This window comes from Larimichthys crocea, chromosome X (genome assembly GCF_000972845.2).
Source record: "Larimichthys crocea isolate SSNF chromosome X, L_crocea_2.0, whole genome shotgun sequence".
NCBI lineage: Eukaryota > Metazoa > Chordata > Actinopteri > Sciaenidae > Larimichthys > Larimichthys crocea.
The window spans coordinates 9189971-9206241 of NC_040020.1; the positions used below are offsets into that span (position 1 = coordinate 9189971).

Below are 16271 nucleotides of genomic sequence, written 5' to 3' on the forward strand. Positions count from 1 at the left end.
TTACACTTTGCTGAGAACAAACAGATGTAAACACAAAAACAGAACGTGACAGGTGAACGAAGACATAAACATAAAAACTATCTACATAAATATAAATACGTGTCTCCATGTGGAAACAAGGACATTTTTACACTGAATGCAGAGTGAGCAGGTTATAGACATGAGGTAGATATTTGGTATATACAGTATGAGTAGTGATTTATAATTTACAGCTCTTGTTCAGGTGTTACTGACATTTAGAGTCTGATGTTTTTTATCCCCCCGTCTTATAAATATTTGTACCTCTTATTCTTTAATTTGTAACATTTTAGAGCTCAAACACTTTTTCGTTTCTCTCTGTGCCTCTGTCTTTGTTCAGTTTTTTACTTCTTTTATTCCCGTCGTCACAGACGTGTTGCTCTTCTGTTCTCCCGCTTCGTGTCGCTCCGTGAGCTCGGTGCAACAACAGAGGGAGCCATTGCTTCTTTATGGAAACATTTTCTTGACAATTGTTGCAGCAGCCTTCCTTTTACTGTAGCATCTATCTAATTCACAGTCCCACAGAGGGACCCACCTCCACATCTCTCTCTCTCTCTCTCTCTCTCTCTCTCTCTCTCTCTCTTTAGAGGAGGGGGAGGAGAGCGAGTGTTTGCAGTTGGAGTTGTGCTCTGCACTCTGTGCCAGCCAGAGGTGTGTTTGTTTCGGCTCCGCTCTCTGTATCTCTGAGCAGCAGCATTCAGCATGCAGCCGGCCTGAGTGCCACGTCTTGACAGCTGTGTTGGTGTTACAGCTCATCTGAAGGGGAGAGGTGGCATCTTTCTTTGAGGAGGACAGAAGATTTAAAAAAAAGAAAAGAAAGAAAGAAGACTGATCAGTTTGCAGAGAGAAGAGGGGGAGATCACTGACAGCCCCCCTCTTCTCGCCTCACTAAACACAGCAAACACGGAAGGCTTTGGAGTATTCAATTTTTTCTTTCGTTTTATATTTTTCTTATTCCTCATCGCGGTGCTGGGAGGTGCTTCATCTTTTCATATAGTCTCTCTCTCCGTCATCTGCCTCCTCATCTATTTCTCCATCTACCTGGTGTATAATTTTCTTTATTTATGAGTGAGAGAAAAGATAAAGGAAGGAGGAGTTTTTAATTTTTTTTGGTGTCCTTTCTTTCCTCCTCTCTTCTCCACTCTTCCCTCCCATACCTGTCAGTCCCTCCTCCTTTTTTCATCACTTCATCATCCCCTCCTCCTCCTCCTCCATCCTCATCCTCGCCTCTTCTCTCTGTCTCTTAAACTCTGATGTTAAATGAACTTGGATGAAGACAACTTAAAAAAAACAAACTCCTCATGAATGACTCTTTTTTTTTTTTTTTTTTTTCTTCCCTCCACACCCATTTTCTTTGCATCACACTCTTGCGGGATTCTTAAATGTTACTCTAGGTAGGTTAACTATCGTTTAGTGTCTGTCTATCTATCTGTCTGTCTGTGTGTATTTGTGTGTGCTTTACGTATACATAAAACACACATTGACACACACATGCACACTCGCTACACTTAAACTAAAAGAAGGACGGCGTTCAGTCGATGTTCGGTCTGCTCTCGCTCCTCCTCATCTGTTCTGCTCATCCATTTTTTAATCGTCGTCTTTGACAAATCTTTCTTTATGTGTCCTCTCTCTCTCTTTCGTGCCATGTCTCCTTTTGTTTTGCAACCTGTTGTGAAGAAACGAGGGAGGAAAAATTAAGTTTTCGGTCTCTGGACTGGAGAATGAAATCCAATTTCTTTGACGATAATCTGGCCAAAACTCGTGGGGGATGTTTAGTGAATGATATTCTCTTCATGTGTCGAGCTGCGTTCAAAGTTGGGAGCTAATGGCCATCTCGAGTCATTAGGAGTGTATCCCATTTCATGCTTGATTTGTGCTCATCCTCATTCAGCCACTCCATCAGCAGCCATTTACTGCCTACACACACACACACACACACACACACACACACACACACACACCTTAAGACCTAAAAACACTCCTTAGCATCATCAAAACATTTCTTTATCTTCAGTTCTTCCTCCTCCACCTGTCTCCATCCCCCCGTCCTCTCTCAGGCAGAAGCGAGGGTGGATGTCGGGTTAAGTGGGTGATGCCTCGCAGTGGATTCGAGGTGTGCAGCTCGTAGACGGACAGACTGATGGACAGATTACTGAATATCCCACCTCACTCCAAACACATCACTCCTCCTCCTCCAACAACTCTGTCACATTTCTTTTCTTTACGTTGTGTTTGATGCTTCGTCTCGACCGCCACACCTTTTTGAAGAAAGCGTCACCGCTGCTAGACTGTTAAGTTTTTATCCTGTAGATACGTGGACGTCTACCTGAAATAGACGGTAGTAGCGTGTAGGCCCACACCAGTCCTAGTCTCCCCCCTCCTCTCTTATGGACCGACACAGCGTCTTAATAAACTGAGAGTGGGATGTCACCATGAAGGAACATGAAGGACCGCCACTCGTTCTGCTCTGTCTTTGCTTTTGTGTCTCAACTCTGCTCCTCTGTAAAAACATCTCCACTACAGTCTATAAATTATGTGTTACAGAAAAGAGTTAATTAGGTGAGTAGTGAATTAATACGGCACCCACTTCCCTCCGAGTGTGTGCACATGCATGAAGGTGTGCGTGCATCCGAATGTGTGCATGTGAACTGGATTCTGCATGAACTTTGATCAGCAGGTTTTTTTGTTTTTTAGACGCCGCTCGTCCCGTCAAACCTCTCCTCACCCCGCTGTGACTAATTGGTTTGTTTATCAGGCCGTGGCTTTGATCGTTATCCAGCTTCTGTTTATCGCATCTTCCAAGAATTTCACGCACTGTCAACGTCTCTCTGAGCAAACGGTGAAATTCAAATCATCGCTCCACTCTCTCTCCATTAGTCCAGCTCAGTGTGCAGGTGCATGCATTCATTTCTCACTCTCCCTGTTGTGCATTTTAGTTGGTTGAGGTTTGTTAACCAATGCTATGCTGACCCGCTCCTCCTCCTCCTCCTCCTCCTCCTCCTCCTTCATTACATCTCTAGTTGTTTCCTGCTCGATGGATCTGCAACAGATCTCTGAAAATGAATCACTGATCAAATGTGACTCATGCACCAGGTTTACTGTATCAGGCTCTCCAGCATGACCTTAAGGAGCACACAGTGTACACTATATATATGACATACGAGGCCGTATGTCTCAGAGTGCATCATATATTGCCTAAGTGATCCAACGCTGTTAGACGACAACAATCACGTGTCAGATTGTAACTTATTTTTATCCTGAACATGACGCCGTGCAGACAAAACAAACTGAACTCACTTTTATTTGTTGACCCCAGTGTTGTAGAACTCGAGATCGGTCACTCTTTAAAAGGTCTCGGAATCGAAACCATTTTTACTCACACGACTGTGGTGATATCACAGCGTTATCCACGAATCACGTAATAATGTCTAAGCTGTCCCACCGAGGCTTCATAATAAACCAAAGAGGCGATCATTAATTAGTCGTCTGTGAGTAGAAAACACTAAAATAAGGAGAATTAAGTCAAATCAATCAATCTGTGCGTTGTCTGTCTGTGAGCGGAGGTCAAACTTCAACCGCCAAACAACAAACGGCAAAAAAACTGGCAGAATTTTACTGTTAAAACTTATTTCCTAATATTACGGTAAAAGGATTTTAGTACTGCTGATTTGGCGTTTTGCCACATAACTGACGTGAAAATGCAGCATTCATGCCAAAGGCTTTCCATGAAATGTCTGTTTTACTATTTACAATAAATACAATAAACGTTTTACGGTCTTTTACTGTCACCGTAAAATCAACAGACCCTTTTTTACCGCACACTTTAAAATTGCCAGAATTTACCGTAACAAATACAGTATATCTTTTTCCAAATATTACGGTAAAAGAATGTTTTTACTGATGTTTTCACGTTCAAGGTTGACATTTTTTCCCATATCAAACACTGTTTTGCCCTATATCTGACATGAAATTACCGTATAAATAAAGGATTTAACAAAAAATATTTTACGGTGTTTTACCGTACAATTAAGCCCAAATCTAAAATACTTTATCCTCTATAAATTCCCTTAAGATGCCGTATAAAGTTTTTTGAAATATGACAGTTTTACTGTAAAACACACTCATATTTTATGACACATTTTACGATCTTTTGCTGTCATGGTTTGGCTTTTTTTTTTTACCATAAGATCTACATTTGAGTTGGCCAAAGAGTTCATCTGTAAAAACACAGTGTGAATCCTGAAAGACGCCGACTGCGAAGGCTGCGAGGCGTCACCCAAAGAGATTTGGCTACATATTAAGTGACTATATGCTGCCTGGTCTTGGTCTTGACTACAACACTGGTTGACCCATAAAAAGCTGATGAGTCCAGTCGGTACCGTCTACAAACATCTTCAGATTTCTTTGCTCATGTTCAGACTTTAACTCGGCAGCTTCCTCTTTGAGTTTCCTCTGTTAGCAGTGGAAGAACTTTCTGCCCTGAAAGTTTCAAGTTGATTTTTAAGCGAGCGTCTCCAAACCCAAACACTGTAAATGATTCAGGACATCTTTCAGAAGAACGGTGGGACGTTGGCGCGCTGCGAGCACACACTAGTTTAAATATAAAGGCTTTAAAGGGCACGCTCACCTCTTGGGTTTCGGTCTAATGAAGGATTCATGTTGAACAGAGGAAGTCATTAAGACTGTTTAGAGCGCTGAGGTCTTCAGTTTGGTCGAGTTCACGTCAGGACGAACAAACAGATACGACGCACACCTCATTCATCAAGACGTTGATAGCAAACAAACAGCCTGACTGAAGTTTCTTTAAGGACTCTGTGTGATCGTCATTCTAATGTTACTATGACAGTCGGAGATGATTCGACGTTGAAAGATGATTTCTGTAAATAAAATTTGTCGGATGAATAATTCATCACGCTGCCAGACGGGATTAAAATTCTGCACATGCAGATTTTCCTCTGACGATTTTCCTCAGGCTAAACGTATCTACAGATCTGACTTCCTCAAAACACAGATAAACACACACACGCAGATTTATCTCTGTGATACGCACACTCAAATATTAGACAGAACATCATGTGCACTGTGCGACGTTATCTTCTTGATTTAATCATCTGTTTAACGTGAAGTCGACAAATGTTTTTCAGCTGATTATCATAGAAAATATTCACCTGAGATTCATTCAGGCTCAAGTAATTATCAAAATATTGTGGATTTAATGATTTCTCCATCAGAGTTTACAGCCATACAGAAGTTACAAAGAGTTGTTTACTCACTTTATATGAATAAAGGTGCAGCTCTGGATTAAACATGATACTCGTGCACGGATGTTTGTATGACGTCCTTGCTCGTCGGTCTTTGGCATAAATTTAAACTCGCGTCAATGATGAAAACTGTTTTTTATTTGTAGGTCACTCCAGATTTAAACCCTCTCAAACAAAGATGAGTGAAAACCTTCAGACATCAGGCAAAGAAATGAAATATTAAACACATTCAGTCAGCTAGTACAGAAGTAATAACTTTATTTATGTAGAACTTTGTGTACACACACACACAAACATCCATAATAACCAGGCGAAGATGTATTTTATCTCATCGATGCATCAATCGGACTAAAAGCCGATTAATCCATGAAGCCGCTGAGCTGCAGCACGTGCTCAGATGCATCCAGAGATATTGAAGAGTATAACGCATCGCGTCTCTGGGGCAGCGTTCGTAGTTTGAGGATAGAAACAGAAGCTCACAGTGATATTACCAGGCAACAACAACAACACGTTGAGATTGCAGTGAAAGGGGGCATGTAGACTGAGTTAAGCCTCGACCTCAGAGGCAGTTGACTTGCGTACACATTCAGCCTTCACCCAACAACAACATCCATCCACAGCCATACTCTGCCGTCTGACTCCGTCCTCCTCTTCTTCTTCTTCTTCTTCCCTCTTCAGACTGAGAGCGGGCCGCAAACCGACGATCATGACTGGCTAAAGCGAGAGAAGGCAAGGAGGTGAAAGAAAGCCAAAGAAGAAGGAAGGGGAGGAAGAAGAAGAAGAAAAGGAGGAGGAGGAAGAGGAGTACACACACACACACACACAAACACACACTGCTGCTGCTCATCTTCTCATCTCCACGGCAACTGTGTTCACACACTTGCAGACTTGTGGGAGGAGACCTCTGCGAGCTGCAGCGCCGGCGTTGGAGGAAGGGGAACGAGAATCGGATGAGAGAGCGTCTTCATCGCTCGCCATCTTCTCACCTTTTTACTTTTCTTTCCATGAGTTCACGCCGACAGTTTGAGTTGCTCAACTTTTCCAGAAAACATTGAGTCCAGGTCGGATCTGCAGCTTTCTGCAGGTTTAATGTGTAAAATCACAGTTTGAAAAAGCGAGACGCCGCCCTGCTCAGAACACACTCTTCAAGTTTGCACTAATTAAATGATTTAAAGCTAATTATTGTACATTCTGTACATATTGTTCCACCTTAAACGTCCCGCCCTCCGCCCTCATCCAACCCAACGAAGAACCCAACCTCCCCCCCTGCCCACCACCACCTCAGTCTTCAGACTTCATCTGTCTACCATCCCTTCATCCGAGGCTATGAGAGGAGGAGTCGAATCCCAGATCACTCCATCATGCCAGTTCTGAAGAGCAGAGAGGAGATCCGGGCTGGCAATGTTCAAGGTAGGCCACAGAGTCCAGAGTGTTTGTGTGTTTGTGTGTTTGTGTGTGTTATTTCCATTACTGATGAATCTATTGACTGTTTGATTGATTAATCGGATCTATAAATCTCAGAAAAACAAAGTGAGGCTTTCAATCTACTTGTTGTGTCTCACCAACCAAAGTAACTTAAACTGAAGAGGCAGAACATTTCTCCATGTAGAAAACATTCAAATCGTGCATGCAGAACACACAACACACACTACTCACAAAGAACTAAACGTTCTGCTTCAATGACAGTTGTCGAGTGTCACTAAGCGTCATCAGCAGGTCGGAGTAAGTCGACTTGTGAACAGCGTGAGATGTTTAGTCGAGCTGTGATCGACGGTCCAGGTCACATGACAAGTTACTGAGACGTTGACATGTTTGGTTGTGGTGTACACACGACTGTAATTCTAATTAAAAGTCCTACTTTCACGATTTATCACTGTAGCAGGAACTTTTTACATTTTCCATAAATTTCTCCTGAAAGTTGAATAACCTGAACTTTCCGTGAGCTGTGTGTATACCCAGAATGCATAGCTTCTCTCCGCTTCAGAAGCGTTTATCCCTCCAGACTTTGTTTACCTGCTCAGGTTTGGTCATTTCCCTGGTTTGTTTGCACGGGTTGTTTTATTTTGAAAATCCACTGGATTCTCTGTTTCTGTGTCTGGCTTCCTGTCAGCTCGAGGTTCTCTGTGATAAACTGACGCGGGCTGCTCGCGGCGTCGCGTTGAATTCTACATGGAGCCGAGTGCAGGCCCGCTTTTGGGACGCTCCTGAACCGGACCACGGGGGATCCGGCGGGATTTGAAACATTGACTTTGAACAGCAGCGTGTCGCTGCGGTGACCCACCATCCATAAAAATGATTCTACGTTTGAGTGTTCCTGTTTCCTCTAAACTCAACAAATATCTGGAATACTGGAACACATAAGTTTGTTTTGCAACATTTTAAATCTTGTAATTGTATTTTATCTTCTCTAACATCATCAACGCTCTGCGTCTCATCTGTGTTTGGATGATTTCTGCTGCAGTCCAAACTGTTAATGACGATAAAATGATCTATCTGCGACTCTCGAGTCGCCGTCACCGACATCGACATCGTACAGCCCAGTGATCCAGATGTGTCAGCACAAATTACAGAATATCGTGTTTTCCGGCGTGAAACATCTGCAGACGTGTTTCCGCCTCCGCTGATATTTTACATGAAATGAACTCCTGCGGTTGAACTGGGGTGAAAGTAAAACGCTCGTTAAGTTGATTAATAAATGTGCACACGTCATCGTCGTTAAACGTGTGGAAGCCTGCGGGGGAAGGACGAGAGGAAGAGGGAGAAACGTTTGCCGTGCAAAAGACAAACTGTGTCTTCTTCTGAGCTCCAGCGTGGAGATAACGAGGCAGCGGCTTCAATGAGCCCATCAGAACGCAGAGCTGTGCTGCTTCACAAGGGAAAACAGGTCTAGACAACAGTAACCGTACAAAGCCGGCGAAGCTTTTACTGCTGCCGCTCAGGAGCTCGACTGATGGAGAGTTAACACGAGCGTGGAACTTTCAGACGAGCTGAAACTGTTTGGAAAAATCCTGCGTCCGGCTGCCAGTGGAGCCGGTCCAGGATCCTCCGTCTCTTGGTGGCATCGCGGATTAGATTCTTGGCTGTGAAGCTTTTGGGTTTTGAGACTAGTTAATGCTCAGGAATCTTAAGCGTTCCCACATTTGCATTCCCTGACTCACCATCTGATGTAACTATCTAATTATGATGTTGAAGCGTGACTTGGAGGAGGAGGTGTGTGACAGCTGGTTGTGTCCCTCCCTCTCACAACACAACAGGCCTACTGTATCAGCTCTGCTGCACACACACACACACACACACACACACACACACACACACACGCCTCATTTCAATCAAAACTTCATCTCCTCCTTCAACAGTCGGGCACTGGCTGCCTGCAGGCTGCAAATGGCCGCATGTGAACTGTGTTTCTAGGGCAGATCTTACACGAGAGGGCGAGCGATGGGTTAAGGCGTGGCAGACAGATCCAGGCGGTAAATCCAGAGGGAGATTCACTGACAGTGGATGAAGGAGGCAGCTCTGTAGACAGATGTAGCTCTCGGTGCGTAAGCAACAAGGCCTGGGAGAGGATGGGCGTGTTGTCGCGGCGTCGTGATGCTGCATGTCTTCGGAGAGAGCGGGGTTGGGTGGAGAGGGGATTACCGGATCCGAGCTCTTGTCAGGCGGGCGGCACGGTCTCTTGTTTTGATCAGCGGACCGTGAACAGAGTGAAGTGTCATGAATATCTGGGTGTTTTTTTGGAGATGTTGACAGCCGGCTGAGTCAGTTTTGGATGCGAGCCTCGTGTGAGCAGCTTTACAAATGTTGATTGAGTCGTTGAAGGATTGCAGGTGCCGAGCAGCCTGGTGTTTACTGCTCACTCAGAGAGAGAGAGAGCGAGGACAGCAGTTACACAACGCCTCAGAAATATCTGTCATACATACATTCTCAGATTTTCTCAGCACAATAAAGAAAATCTGATCCACTGAGCCGAAGCTGACGCAGTCTAAAGGCTCGAGGCGAAGGGCACGAGGTCGCTCATGTGACCTTTTCTTTTATACTCATGACGTGTCCAGATTCAGGAGCACCTTCCTTCACGGTGCATCTTTACAGAAGCATCTGCAGGGTTAGGGATGTTGTTAGCTACGAGTTCAGGTCACCCTCTGGTTCCTGAGCCAAATCCCGACAAACTGAGCTGCCTGTCAGTTCAACAGCATCACAAACTACAGCCTCCAAGAGCGAAACTGTGGCCTCTGTTTTGGTCTGTTGCCCTCTAGACTTTAACTTGTTCAGATTTGCTCATCTTTCATTGGTTTTGTCTGTTTTTTCTGCACAGGGTGTTTTATTTTGAAAACTGACCGGATTCTAATTAATTAGTCTGAATGAACGGTGGCGCAGTTCCTCAAACGTCCACTTGAGGAGTGAGTCAGTCTCCATAAGTCCCCATGTTAGACGTCAGAAATAAACATGTTCAGAGCAGGTGACCATGTTTGACATTTCTGCTTACTGTCACAGCTACAGCATCATCAATAATTCAAACAGGCCCTCGTTAACTAACACTTCCACATCCAGCCGACATGTTTCCCCATCGTAAACCGTGCCCGGTGTTTGCGTGTGATTCGGAGGATTCCTCGGGTCGTCTTCATGTTCGACATCTCTCCAAAGCTGAACACGCCGAAAACATATCGCAGCAGCAAATCAGCAGCTGTCTCACTCACACACACCTCGGTGTCCAGAGGGGCTTTGGAAACACAGGAAGAAGCCAGCGTGGAGGTGACCTTTGCAACCAATAAAAGAAAATCCTCAGAGGTTTAAAACACTTTGTTACATCTGCAGCAAATTTAGTGAAAGATGAAGTGTCGCCTCTGAAATAACACAATCTGAACTGGATTAAGACCCAGGCTGTGGAGTGAAGCCACAAACTGCAGTTCCTCTAACGTCCACCTGAGGCAGGCTCCAGAAGTGAGTCAGTCTCCATAAGTCCCCATGTCCAAATGTCCAACTTCACAGCAGAAATAAACATGTTTACAGCCTGGTACAAAAAACAGTTTTGGTCTCTGTAGCTAATTTCCCCGTTCATGACAACTGTACTGAGGGTGAATTTATATACAACTCACCTGTTCACATTATATTAAGGCTTAAAGTTATGCAGGGTTAAGAGCGTGGACGCTTTGATTGACAGGTTACAGATGGCTTGTTTGAGAACCGACATGGCCTCCTGTGTGTGACGTCAAGCATACGCCTCCATCCTTTATACTGTCAGTGGTTGCAACCAAGAGTCTGATGTTAAACTGTTTTTCAGTCAGTAAACGGCGACATCGTCCATATTTTGGATGGTTTGTTGTCGTGTCGTGTCAGATGGAGGATGGGCAGTACGTTTCTGTTTATGTAGCACACTCTGAATTATGTTGAACTGGTCGTCCAGACAGACAGACGGCGTTTCATAAACTGCAGTGTAAGTACCGTCTCGTTTGTGTTACCTCTCCTCGTCTGTAGTCATGTGTGACTGTGAGAGGAGGCAGAGCTAAGAATAGAGAGAAGGGGCCCGACGCTGCGATGCCGCCTCTACCCAAACTTGCTTGTTGTCGGTGTGTCGACAGGTTTTCACTGATGCGTGTGCGTGCAGGCTCTGCTTAAACCCAACGCATCGTGAACCGAAGCTACGTCATTCGAGACCCGTCTGTCACCCCGTGCATGTTCAGTAATAACATGATCAGAACGACACGTGCACAGATTTATTAGAAACTGTCACTTTTCATGTCACGCCAAAGGCAGGCTTTGTGACGCTCGTCAGGAGAGTCAGAGAATATCTATTTTTCATATCGTGTCTCCGACGGATGGAAGAGAGTGACAGAACAAAAACACGAGATCCACGAGCTGAGAAACGGGTCGAGGTGTGTTGTGGAGATGAGAGCAGCCGACGGAGGGTTTGAGAGCTGAACGATTGAACTGAGTAATATTTGATGACGCCGTCCTCAAAGGAGGCGCTCGAGAAACAGACGTCAGGACTCGTGGAGGAAATCGTGTCACAGCTTCACTAAGAGGAGATGATGAGACGATAATTATGTTTTCAAAGACGGAGAAACACAAAATGTTTGATTCAATCAGGACGAGAGATCCTGACCGGTTCAGATCTCGTTAATTCGTTTGTGTAACCCGTCGAACAACCTGTTGGAAGTCCAGGTAGTTTCTGTGCTCGCTCTGTTTTTGTTGTTTCACAACCTTTTAGCGGCGCTGACAGCTCCACTGACTGTTAACCTGCTCCAGGTGTCAGTGAATCGTCTGCGTTTGACCTTCTGTGGGGGCAACTTGTCAATTCATTAGCGGTGACTCGAGACTCCGGTTTGGAGAGTCGACATCTGCACACACAGACTCAAACATGAAGCATCAACACAAGCTCTGCAGGGAAGCTGCACTTTATTTATTTATTTATTTTTCCACCCTAAGCGGGTGATCAGTGGCGAGGCCGAAAGGTAGAGCGAAGCTCTCAGGGGGGTGAATTGGAAGGTGAAGGCAGAGGAGGAGGACATGTGTCCGGGGCTCTGCTGACACATTTAGGTCTAAGTGGAGGAGAGTGTGTCGGCTTACATCACTCTGATTTATTTGTGTTGAATCAGGTCTCTGTGATTAGATCCTGAAATAAATGTTCCAGGTTCATGTCGGACGAAGAGCTGAGACGATTAGAAAATTAATTTGGATCGTTCTCTAAGCAGATCGTTGCTCGTTGTTCTGTTTCGACATCTTTGTAAATTAAATATTTTTGTTTTTGTCTCAACTTATTTAATCACAGTCAAACATATCGTCTGCTGTTGTGGTTAATACACACAGGAGTACGTTTAACCAGGGTTGCAAAAGTTTCAAGTTTTCCATGGGAATTAACAGGAATAAACCGGGAATTTACAAAATCGAAAGTCGACCTTTAACAGTGAACTTAAATATATTTTAGCATCATCTTGACCAGATTTCATGCAGGTCCACTTGAATATCTGCTGTTCCTCAGTCACATGCACATAGCACACTGCTTACTGCAGGGCTACTGAGGCCACGCCCCCTACCTGCACAGGTGATTTCTGTACCTGGACCACACGTTAGAGCCCAGAGCACACAGAGACTGTTGAAGACACATGTGAGCTGGTGGACTACAGAATATTGTTCAATAAAATAATTCAAACTTTAAGTTCTACTTACAAACAGATGTTTATATTTGTGTTTGGATGTGATAGAGTTTGATTAAGTTATTCCCAATATACCGTTAATTTCTATTAATTTCCATGGAGGTTCTGATTTGGAATATTTCAAAAACTTTCCATGGAAGGTTTCCAGAAAGTTTCTGGATAATTCTTTCCAAATACATTAAATTTGTTGGAAAATAGTTGCTGAAAACACGTGAAAAGACTTGAACGATATATCACTGGCAGAGGAGGCTGCATAATGTTTTTGTAGTTCTTCGTATTCGTTAAATTCTAACTGATGCGAATAAAACAGAAAATATTAAATATTAAAGTCAATGTAAAGGTAATTTTGTTCTAAACGCATTAAATATGTTGCTGAAAACACGTGAGAAGACTTTGAACCATATGTCACTGAAATATGGAGTTAGAGGTTCAAACAGTTTTCAGGATTTTTGTGGGCGGATGATTTTGACACCTGATTTCATAAAGTTGTCGATATTTTTAATCATTCAAATTTTGAATTCATCTCAGCTCAGAGTGTTTTTAAAGTCAGTCATGTCATTTTCTGAACTCTTCAGCACATTCAGAGGACACGCTCCCACAGTCCTGGAGCTGGGAATTCATTTTTACCTGATTGTGACACCTGATTTCTTAAAGTTGTCGATATTTTTAATCATTCAAATTTGGCTGGGTGGTTAATAACACTTTCTTCTTGCTTAACACAGACTTTAAGTTAGACATATGTGCAGAATTACATAATTAAGTGAAAATAACATTGTTTAATTCACAATAACTGCAAACGGTCCATCATGACATTCACTAAATCCCACCTTTACACCACAACAAGAACTACAAACAACAGCAATAAGTTACTGTAACTAATCATAATAACGTCCATGGCGTACCCCGCCTCTCGCCCAACGTCAGCTGGGATTGGCTCCGTGACCCTGATAAAGAAGCAGTTATAGAAAATCGATGGATGATGAGTTTTGATTGACGGGTATATTTCTCTCCTCTGAATGTTTCAGGGATGTATTTTCACTCACGGAGCTCGAGAATTATTATTAGCTGAGCTCAATAATTATGCCGACCTCTGAAGAGTTTCATGTCGAGGATGTAATCAGTGTCTCAGGTTATCAGTGACGAATCTTCAGACTTATTTTTAAATCTAAGTCGAGGCTGTTGGAGGAGAATCAGCAGATCCACTTAAATTTAAAAATCAGGCCATGATTCACCGCTCATATAATCCTGTGACGATAATTAATTAGATGGTCAGCGGAGCAGCTGCTGTGTAAAGACGTCGGTCCAGGCCAGATGAACAATGAATGCTCAGTTTTCTTTACATGAAGACAGAACACAGAAATCAGCACCAGGTCCAAAGTTCAAGCTCAGTCATGCCGTAGCCGAGCTGTGCACAGAACGGGTCGGTAAAGTGGAACAAAAATAGAAAGGTGTGGTAATTATTAATAATTAATGCTCAGCCAGACACATTACTCGTCACACCTTTTTAAACAGCTATGAAGAACATAATGGTTCCTCATGAGACAGGAGAGCAAACCAGGTTCTCCAAGAAGGAAAGTGACGGAGAGTTAAAGCCAGGACACTTGAACCGGGTCACCGTGTTTTCTGTACATAATGATACATGCTGTAGTTTTATGTTGTCACACAGTGATGCACAAATACTGATGAAGATCTTCAGCTCAGTGCCGAACACGAACCACGACAACTTAAAGCAGCATCAGGAAATCAAAACCTGAAGATCTGCTGAGATGCTGAAGTCAGTCCGAGTCTTCGTGCATCGACGCAGCCTCGTCAGCTGGAGCCAATCAGGGAGCACACAGCTACATTTTCAGACACACAAACATGAAGTTTACACGTCTATCCCGGGTCTGTTTGTGTTTCATAGCTCAGGTTAACGTCGTCGTCACAGATAAAACATTAGTGGCATCTTTGCGGTGTCGTTGCCGATTGCATCCCCCTCGCCTCACCCTCCTGTTCCAAGCATGAAGGAAACTAAGGATGCAAAATGCACAGCGAGTCTAGTTTGTCTGTTTTGGGCTGCTGTAGAAATATGACGGGTCAACATAACAAGTTATGAAGATTATCTTTGTCTCCTTTGTCTGTTAGTACCTTACCTGTCGGGAAGTATTTATGTTTCCTGGATGCACCTGTAGATGAATGTCCACCTGTGAAACCTGCAACACAACCGTCTTACCGTGCCGATATCGATTCATGATCACACAATAAAATCACTGAAACAGCTCTGACAGTAACATCTTGGTTCTGCATGGTTCTGTGATTTCTACATATTTCTGTTGGACACTTTGTTTGGTGTCATCAAAGATGTGATATTTATGCGTGCATGAACACTCGGACACAAAAACTCCAAAGAAAACAGATGAAGCACATTTAAAGCCCAACGCGTACGACGTGCCCCCGAGGGGTTTGTGGTGACTGAAATGTCATTTGAATCGTTTAAACTTGCTCTAAGACTCATCGGGAATGTGCTTTCTTTAATATTTATCATCAGTCTGTAACACTTGAATAAATCCACAGCCGGGCGCAGAGGGCTCGCCTGCAGGCAGTGCATCCACAGGTGCCGGCAGAGGTGCGAGGACGCCTCGTGGGGAGGCTGCAAAGGTCTCCAGCCTGTGCGAGGCCTCGGGTAATTAAGAGGAATTATAAAACAGACTTAATGGATTGTCGGTCTTTTTCATTAGGAGTCTCTTGAGTCTTTGGCGCCATAGGCTCGCTGTGAAAACCTCTCTAGAGAGACAGAGAGAGAGAGAGACAGATAGAGAGAGAGAGACTCTGAGTTTTTCCACCAGTGAAGCAGCAGAGAGAAAATTGGCTTGTAGAAAACGGCGGCGTGGCGTCTCAGCTGTGCAGAAAGGCCGGTGAAAGAAACACATTACAGACTGGAGGCTGAAAGGGAGCGAGCGGCCGGCTCTTTATAGACTGTGCTGCCTCAAATAAAAAGAGGTAACATGTTGCACTGGACTGAGTTATAACACCCTTTAGAAAAGAAACCAGCTGGCGTGTGACACCCTGTACACACTGTAGAGGCACGCCATCGCTCGGCTATGAAATCATGTCGAAGCTTCTGAGGCTGTGAAGACCTCCTCGCCTCCACGCAAACAGGGAGACGTCACTTTCTCTGCTAAATTAAGTCCAGAGCAGGCGAATGTAACCTCTGTGGAATAAATGGCTTCAATGAGGTAATGAAGACTTCAGGGAATAGATGGCTCCTGCTTCAACCTCTCAGTGCCGCTAAGTGTGTGTGTGTGTGTGTGTGTGGTCTCTATGTGGGTCAGTTTATTTGCCTGTGCTGATGTCTGTTGTGTTATTTAAAGAGCCTCAACGCGACAGTCGAGATCTGTCTCGTTATAAGTGCAATTAGCAGAGAGAGGATTCTTGACCAGAGTAAAGTGCGCTTAATGAAACACCGAAGACTCTCGGAGAGTCCTAGAAGACGACGCGAGGTGACACGCGATTCGATTCGAGTTCAGGAATAGTGAACACGAACACGTTCAGGTCCCGCAGCATCTTTATGTTTAAGCTGCGTTATAATTTAGTTATACGTAACAGTTACTTCATATACATTGAAGCAGAATTGTCGTCTGCACAAACAGAGAAAGTTATAATCAGTCAACAATATTTATTTTCAGTGCAGCTCTGGACTCACGAGCTACGTACAATAATAAATAATAAATCAAATAAATGAGAAAAGTCAGTTCAACTCAGAATTATAAATAAAAAATACTTTCATAATAATAATAATAACAAAAACAAGTTATTGGCTGACTTGGCTGCAATCTTCCGGATTTCTTAAACCAACGTTTAT

The 16271-nt window shown here is 43.8% G+C and overlaps 1 protein-coding gene across 8 annotated transcripts in view; it reads left to right on the top strand.

The window, feature by feature from the left end:
* Positions 1-16271, top strand: part of grin2bb (glutamate receptor, ionotropic, N-methyl D-aspartate 2B, genome duplicate b) — a 100567-nt gene that overhangs the window by 453 nt on the left and 83843 nt on the right. For 3 of the 8 annotated variants that reach the window (XM_019256444.2, XM_019256445.2, XM_019256446.2), the window contains exons 1-2: positions 1001-1412; positions 5958-6689. In XM_019256444.2, coding sequence (XP_019111989.2) covers positions 6681-6689 — 9 coding nt within the window. In that variant the 5' untranslated portion in view covers positions 1001-1412; positions 5958-6680. The other 5 variants (XM_027283305.1, XM_027283304.1, XM_027283306.1 and 2 more) reach the window with 5 other exon arrangements.